The 8,320-nt window shown below is 35.3% G+C and overlaps 1 protein-coding gene across 1 annotated transcript in view; it reads right to left on the bottom strand.

Annotated features, from left to right (window-relative positions):
• Positions 1–6,327, bottom strand: part of ppp2r3b (protein phosphatase 2, regulatory subunit B'', beta) — a 21,423-nt gene extending 15,096 nt beyond the window's left edge. The window contains exons 1-2 of the mRNA XM_016562807.1: positions 6,255–6,327; positions 5,264–5,667 (exon numbers count right to left, since the gene is read on the bottom strand). Of these exons, the coding sequence (XP_016418293.1) occupies positions 5,264–5,617 (354 nt within the window). The 5' untranslated portion in view covers positions 5,618–5,667; positions 6,255–6,327. The remainder of the gene's footprint in view (positions 1–5,263; positions 5,668–6,254) is intronic.
• Positions 6,328–8,320: the final 1,993 nt, after the last annotated feature.

The raw sequence follows: 8,320 nt of genomic DNA, 5'->3' as shown, positions 1-8,320 counted from the left end.
CCAAATACTTACATATTTAGACTTAATAGGCTATTTATTTTCAAACTTTTTTTTTACATTTTAATCTGGACTACAACATGCCCTAGATATTGTTTGAAAGTGTTTTGATTCTTTATTGTTCGGTCACACTTTACATTAGGGCTTCATTAGTTAATTCATTAGTTAACAAACTGCCAATGAAAAATTCTTCTGAACATTCATTAATCTTAGGTATTCCAATATTTAATAACATGTTGTTAAAATGCATGAACTAAGACTTGTATTTTTTAAACAAAGATTAATAACTTTGTTAAGTAGCAAATGTAGCTATTGTTCATTGTGAATGTTAATGCATTAACTAAGGTTAACTAATGAGGTCTTATTGTAAAGTGATACCTATTGGTCTTTATAGTTCTTTTGCACTTTAATCTGTGTAAAACTTTTAACTTTGTACATTTTTCTGTATTGCTTTATTGCTAAATGTTCAGTTATTTTTGTTATAAGAAAAAAGTTATTAAACCTGTTATACTGTATTATGACAGCACTTTTTTTTTTAAACTTAATTTCAATACCGTGATAATACCGTATAACGTAATAAAAGCATTAGCAATTAATCGCAACATGAAAATTTGATACCGGCATATCCCTAATCAGTAATTAGCCAACCTAAGACATTTGGATCAACATGTATTAGGGATGGTAAGTAAAATTTTATGATGCGATGCTTCAATTTCAAAAAAGTGTGCATCGGATACAAGTTGGCATTTGTATCGCAATGCATCATTTCTAACATATTTGCATCTGTAAAAACAGATTTATTTATAATTATTAGTAGATGCACTCAACCCTCTACATTGCGAGTAAATCACTAGAGGGTTGTACACTATACTTTTATTATTTAGAAAGTTGCCAATAATTTGTGACCAATATTTTATATGTAGACTGATTTCTCCTCTAAACAGTTTCTCAAGCACATTCTCTCATCACCACTGCTGCTACATGAATATAACGTATCACAACACTACGGAGACCAAGGTGTGTCCTGAGAGTCACATAGAATATAGATTAACATGGCTGTTTAAACCAAAGAAATAAAAGCGATCTATCTGTACCATGCTGAATTGCATAGCATCACATTTTTTTTCATTGCATTGCATTGCATTGAACTGCACTGTGTTGAATCGAAATCGGATCGCACTGCATCGTAATAGGGGTGAATCATATCGCATCAGTAGCTGCTTCACATGTATATTTAATGTTAATTGTATTGTTGGCTATGCATCGGGCTCAGTTATGGAGATGCACATCCCTACCATGTATGCTACCGACAAAGGTAGTTGTTTCTAGGAAAAACGCTATTACTGAGCTTTAATGTAGTTTAATTTCTATTAAGGAATTTGCACCAGTCCCACACAGCACTCAATTAACACAAAGGGGAAGACACCAGTTTTCATGTTACAGCATCCTCATGTCGTAACTTGTCGTTCATAAGCTCTAAATTGCTGTTTAATGCAAAACAATATTTAAAAAATGGTTGAATAAATTCATTAATCTTTTAACCATCTATATAGCCATGGTCAACTTAATTTCTTTATAGCAAAACTGCACAAAGCCTGAATTGGCCCTCCTTGAAAGGTGAAAAAAAAAAAAAAAAACTACACATGTATTACTGCCTATGTTTTGTTTATTTTGCTTTCCAAGGCTACAGCTTCCAGCCATTCTGTGGCTTATTATAGATGACAAGTCTTAGTTAGTAGCACAGCGTAGAAGTATTGAATTCACAGAATGATGGCTGAAGCAGTTGAGGACTATTAAAAGACCCAACATGCTCCGTTTAGGCAACCCTAAGAAACAAATGTATCTTCAGTCCTTCCGCTCCCAGACTGACAGAAATTACATCAATTCTCTATAACGGTGTTGATCTAAAGAAACTCAACCTCTGAGGCTGGGTGTTGTGCATCTGAAAATCCCTTTCTTATGCCCATTATTGCTTTAAAAACTAATTGGATTAATAAAAGCAGACTTTAGTGACAACTGATCTGCCATAAAAGTGAGTGAATATGCACCGAAGGCTTGGAGCCAGAACATCTAACAAACAAAGTGGTGCAAAAATAAAGCCCTGCCTGGCTTAAATAAGTATTTTTAGATGTCAGATCATCAAGTCCACATTCTTCCACTCATTCCTGTAGAAACAGTTCCTGTTGTTGTCCAATGGCAGGATACTGCACACATTTGATAAGCCCAATTTTCTCACTAACTGCTTTTGATGTCCTTGCTCATCAGTCCATTAATAAACAGGGAAAAACAACAAAAGGGCCAAAGTAAACTTGCTGGTGACCATGTCAATATTTTTGTTTGTCATCTGGGTCTATTGGAAAGTTTTCTCCTACCAGCACTTTCCTTTCCATTTGACTCGGTGTTTGTGCTATACGTACAACAACTCTCCACTGTCAGAGTAAGCTGGTACTAACAGAACGAGAAAAAGATCGGCCTGAACAAGAGGTGGCAGCTGTCCGCGCAGACAGTGCCAATTTCCAAACAAAGCTCTGTGTCCAGTCAGTAAAGCCAAGTGGTTGAAGAGAGGATGACCAGCAAGGCAAAAGTGAGGAGCACTAACAAACATGCTACAATTCAAGTGCTGGAGGGGAGAAAAATATAAACACTATGTGATAACTGTTCCGATAGGAGGCTGTAAGAGTTATAAACTCCTATCAAAAGTCAAACCAAACTTTCAAATAAAAGTTATGTCAAACTCCCCTTGTAACTGCATATCATTTGAACATAATGAAAGGGGGAAGAACCAAAAAGAGGCAGAAATGTGCTTCAGAGAGCACAAAAAGCTCTTAATTCCTAATACACAACTTGATTAGAACTAACAGTTCTGGCAAAATGGATCCTTTTAATTACCCACACTTTAAAGGGAAGATACTAAACTGTAGGGATGGTACATGCAGAAAGCATAGTGTTGTTACTTTGACTAAACTGACTCTTTAGTGTTTACATTTTTTTAATGCATATTAAATGTTGAATATTAAAACTTAGAAATGAAAAGCAGGAAAAATTTAATTTATGAAAAAATATCACACCATGTAGGCAAGTTCTCCACCTTAGACATTAATATACATAAGTTATTTCTTCAATTAGCTTATATTTTTCCAAGTAACATGCCTTAATGACCTCTCACCTTGCAACCGGGAGTCAGGGATGACGGACACCCAATTATTCTGACCATTAACAGCATCTGCCTGAATTTATGCATACTGTATTACGCCATGGACAAATATGTAAACTGCCTATGAAGGGTAAGCCAAATTCCCAGTAGTTAATTCCTGCACAGTGGAACCAAGGCTATCTTTACCGGTGTCCTGTGTCAAGAGTTGGAACAGTTGTTCCGACGAGCATCAGCATGACGTTAATTGAATTTTTAACTAATACTTTGGAGAATGTATTTGTATTCTGGAATTCCTTTAGCCTCTTAAAATAGAACATATGGGATCAAAATCTCTGTAATACATTGTGACAAGTTGTGGGCACATGTTGATTGTATCATGCCAAAAAACATAAAATACCCAACAGTTGTTCCATCAGCACGTAGGATCACCAAAGCATTTGCGAATAACTGGACATAGAAATCAAAGCCTAGACACATCTGCTTAACATTTCACAATAAAGTATCACACTGGTCAGATAATGTCCCTACTCATGATTTACATTCACTGCAAACAGATGTCTTTCCTCAAAATGCAACTTTATTTGTAATCCTTAAAGAAAAAGTTTGCAGTTTTCTGCTTCTCACATTTTGCGATATTATCTTTCCTCAAGTTTTAAACAAATTTTGCACGTGACTGAAACAAGACTTTTCAAAGACAGAGAAAATGTCCTCTGTTGTGCTGTGTCCAAATTACAGGGACTTCTTGCGTTTCACATCAAAAGTTAATTTTATCTCATAATCTTTTTAATTTCCACAGGTGCATCAATGTTACTTATGAATAAGCCTTCTTGATATCAGCTTCCTCCTGTTGGGCCAATAAGATATGTGTGAATTTAATGACACGTTGATCTGATACTGACAGCAGGAAGTATCATGGAGGCACTGCTTTAATTACAGATGTCCCAGCATAATCCAATTTATAGGCTCTGAAACCTCAGCAGCAAAGTCCACCAGCATCGCTGGACAGCGCATGATGACAGAGTCATTACCATTCCAGGGATTGACAGCATAGAGATTCACCCACCTCTGGCCACACATGAACAGGATTTCTTTACACAAAAGACATGCAGGGTTCACAGAGCTCATCTGACCAGAGCAGGAGCCCTACATGCACTGACCAGGAGCTGCAAAAGCCATTCAGCATCCTCTTGTGGCTAAACTGGGAAAAAGTAGTTTAACCCTCTCTTAGTGGTAAAATGGCTGTTAATAAATGTGTAGGACCATCATGAGAACATTCCTTGAAATTTCCTATCAAGCTGTGCTAGAAAACTACTTTAAAATTAGCGGTTTCTATATTAACATGTAGAAACACATTTGGCAAAAGCTTTTTACCACATGAAATATGAACTAGTGGGGAAAAAAAAAATTGGTTGTTTTAGTGTGATATGAGGGATTAATGGATTCGAGATTGCCTTATATGAAAGTAAACATAACATTTCTTTAGACTAAGCAGGGCTCGACAGTGTTAGCTTTTCACATGCATTTGCAACTCAAAATAGATTGTGTGCAAAATGTAGAATGTATTTAGGAGCATGTGTATGAATAAAAAAAAAACCTGCAGGTCGTTAAAAAGTAGAGAATTATCACTTATTAAATTTAAGATTGTAAAAAGTCTTAAGTGTTTTAAATGACATAATAAACGTCTTATTTTAAGAGGTCTTAATAATAAACAGGTAGATAATAAACTTTAAAAGGCTTTGATTTAATTAACTAAATGTAAGTGCTGCACATTCAAAGTAAAAAAGCTGGTTCCATCCATTACATGACAAACAAAACATAATAATGTAATAATTATTTACATAATTATTAAATACAGTTTGAGGCAGAAGTATTTTAAAATGGTACTTTTTATACTTGATTTTGCTTGTAAAAGTCTTCTTGTATACCTTTATTATGGGACATTTTTTATTATTTCATCAATTTTGATTGCACTCCCACATTTTTTACCTTAGAAGCACAGGTGAAAAACAAGCATTAAACTCTGATAATCAGGCCTGGATATAAAAGTCTGCAAGGTGACAGAACTGGGGTCATACTGCATTGTAAAGAGAGTGCTGAGCACAGATGCTTTACCTTCTTAGTGCTGACAGAGCGTCGCAGGGCCCTTGCATTCACTCCCGCTCTGTTATTGCTGCCAGTCGCAGATGGCAGGGTGGCTGAAGGAGGGCTGCTCGGGGCACCAAGGGCCGCAGTCATTCTCTCTGTCGCATTAATCTTTGAGGCAATGTTGTTGTTGTTGTTTTCTGTTAATAACAAAGTGCTTGTGCCCTTGAAATCAGCATGGCTTAGCTCTATTTCTTCTCCATTCTTGATTTTGTTGAGGTAGTCTTTTAGCATTGCCTGAGTACTCGGCTCACTCAACCAAAAGAGGAAGAGCTCGTCGACCTTCATCTTCAGGACAGGCTGAAGCGTTTGTGGTGATGCCATTTCTGGTTTGCTTCATGCAGCCAAGATCCTCCCAAAAAGATAAAAATAACCTAAAGAATAAATCAGAAAGGACAGTCAAAATCCTCAAATTTAGAAGTTTGAAACACGCACTATTAACTTATTCTTTACAAAAATTATTAAAAAATATTAGTAATTTAGGTTTACCAAAACATTACAGTCACTTTCATTGTTAGTACTGAAAAACTGTGGTAACTTGGTATTAGCTTCTTTTGTCATAAATAACAGAAATTTAACACGATGGCAGAAAGGTTTCACGGATTTCGCATTTTACAATATTAATAACTGCAGTAACTATGGTATTGCGACATAAACTGGTTTCTAAACATCCCACCGCGGAGGACGAAACTAGAGAACAGCGAAAACATCTTCTTATTTAAATTCACTTTATTTTTCTCACACTTCCACACATAAACCAAAGGAAAGCTAAACTGTGACAGAAATAAGATGGTTTGTTGCTGTTGCTAGCTGACTACACGCAGCATACACTTCCACAGCTAACAGAGTACGGGTAAATAATTACATAAACACCGCCAGTATTCCATAACATAGACAAAGAAACGTATTTTTAATCGCTAAAGTCCACAGAATTAAAGGTAACTGGTTGGCATTACTCTACCTTCTGTTATTACGATGAGTTTTGGCTGTTTTCGATCATTCAAAAATGGGTACACTTTGAATCAAACTCTCGTTTCCTCAGGTAACCGGGAAAGTTTATATCGCGAGAGCAGAGTTCATGCGAGAACGACTCGTTCGTTTGAAGCGGTTCGTTAAAAGGAATCAATCGAGCCGATTCGCAAGAAGAACGCGTTCGAACTCTTTGAGTTACCGTTTGAATGGATTAGAGAGTTGAATAATGAGAGTCACTGGATGAAGCGAACGTTTTCTGATCTCGCTCGACTCCAAAAGAATCACTGTTTACAAGGAAAGATTTCTGTCGTAAGGTGAAAAAGTTACTGGAGGAATATTATTCAGCATTCCAATGCAATGTTTTTCCATCATCACCATCTTCAGCAAGTGAAAGATTTTTATATGAAGGAAAAATATTCTTGTTCAAACACAATGACTTAATCTACGTTCTTGGACAGAATTTGGATTTTGCTCACAAAACAACCACAACTAGAATTTTTTTTTTTTTTCATCTGATGTAGGCTACTACCCCAGAAGTATTTATATTATTTAGAAAACTAAGTATTTGAATTATCTCACTTGCTTTACTTCTTTCATTTAAAATGTAGACATACTCTGTTTAAGAATAGATTATTATTTACATGTGACGTTGAACAAAAAGTTCCGGAAGTGCAGTGGAAATTGGTTTTGACAACTGCATTAGTGCGGTGTCCCGAAAAAAGTACTAATTCTAATGATCACAATATTAGACTGATGAAAAAATAGTAATGGAGCCCCCTGCAATGTCCCTGAAATTTACAATAATACCACATTAGGCATTGTACCTAACAGAAAGAAATTTTTTGTTCATGTAATGATTTTCTTGCAACCATTGCTGTGTATAAATTGTTTAAACTAGACTACAACTGTAATAACATCATGCTAAAGGAAACACAAAAAACCATATGATCCACAGCAGTCTGAAATCCTTAAAAAGTTATTCCACCCTGTACCTCATGATTTTTAATAAAAGCACAAAAGAACGCCCTCTTTATTCAAAAAAACATTTAGATTTGTAATTCACATAATAAATCAATGCTTGGTGGGAAGAATGGATTTCACAAGACACTTCAATTGCTCTCAGATGTTTGGATTCTTTATTTGAGATCACAATGGGAAAAGGGAACGACGCTTATGCCTTTGAAAATCCATTGAGATTTTCTCATGCTATATTGATGTTAACGGTACAGTAAGGAGGGACATTGTATTGCTCAAAAAAGAAACTGTTTTTGATAGTAGACAAACACAATCTTTTAGTTATGTTCTAATTGCACCTGTCTTTTTATTTTTACTTTTCGGAAAATACATTGTGTCTGTATAAACAATGAATGAATGAGCACACTGAAAAAATGGAAAACTGATTTTTAAAAAAATTTTTTTTAAATGGCTACAGGTTACCACTTTTTACAGTTTGTATGACCTGCAGAGATCGTACTTCACCAGAACACACACACATGCATGTTCATTATTACAACATTTAAAGAAGAATTATATATCAGTTAATACATTTATGCCTAAAACACATTACCATATGTCAGATGACTGGGTAGATTTCTGAAACACATCTTTCTGTGGCTAGAGTTACCAGGCAAGACCACAACATCTATTTTTGCTTTTAACTTTGGAAAACCTTTCAGGTCTTACTTGAGTGCTATGATTTACAAGCATGTTGCATGAGAACTACACTAAAAATAAATTTCCATTTTGAGTTCACAGAGAAGTTTTATATTTGTTTTACAGCAAGGTACTGAACTGTAAACATGATTATGCGCATATTCCTTTTATTGTTTTATTTAATCACACTCAAGTACCAAGGTCAAGTAGCATGTCATCAATATTAATCGAAGAACATCGCGGTATTTAAAGCTATTTGTTTGTTGATGTGCTATTAACTGTATTTAAAGGCAGATAAGGCAGTTTCCTTTCAAGATAAAAAGGAATGGACATCACATCATGGCGTGAATTATTTCATGCATTAACTAAATTGCCCCCTAAATGCTTCCTACAAAAATGAGT

The sequence above is a fragment of the Sinocyclocheilus rhinocerous genome, unplaced genomic scaffold (assembly GCF_001515625.1).
Source record: "Sinocyclocheilus rhinocerous isolate Xijiao unplaced genomic scaffold, SAMN03320098_v1.1 scaffold289, whole genome shotgun sequence".
NCBI lineage: Eukaryota > Metazoa > Chordata > Actinopteri > Cypriniformes > Cyprinidae > Sinocyclocheilus > Sinocyclocheilus rhinocerous.
This window is presented reverse-complemented; position numbering and strand designations above follow the sequence as displayed.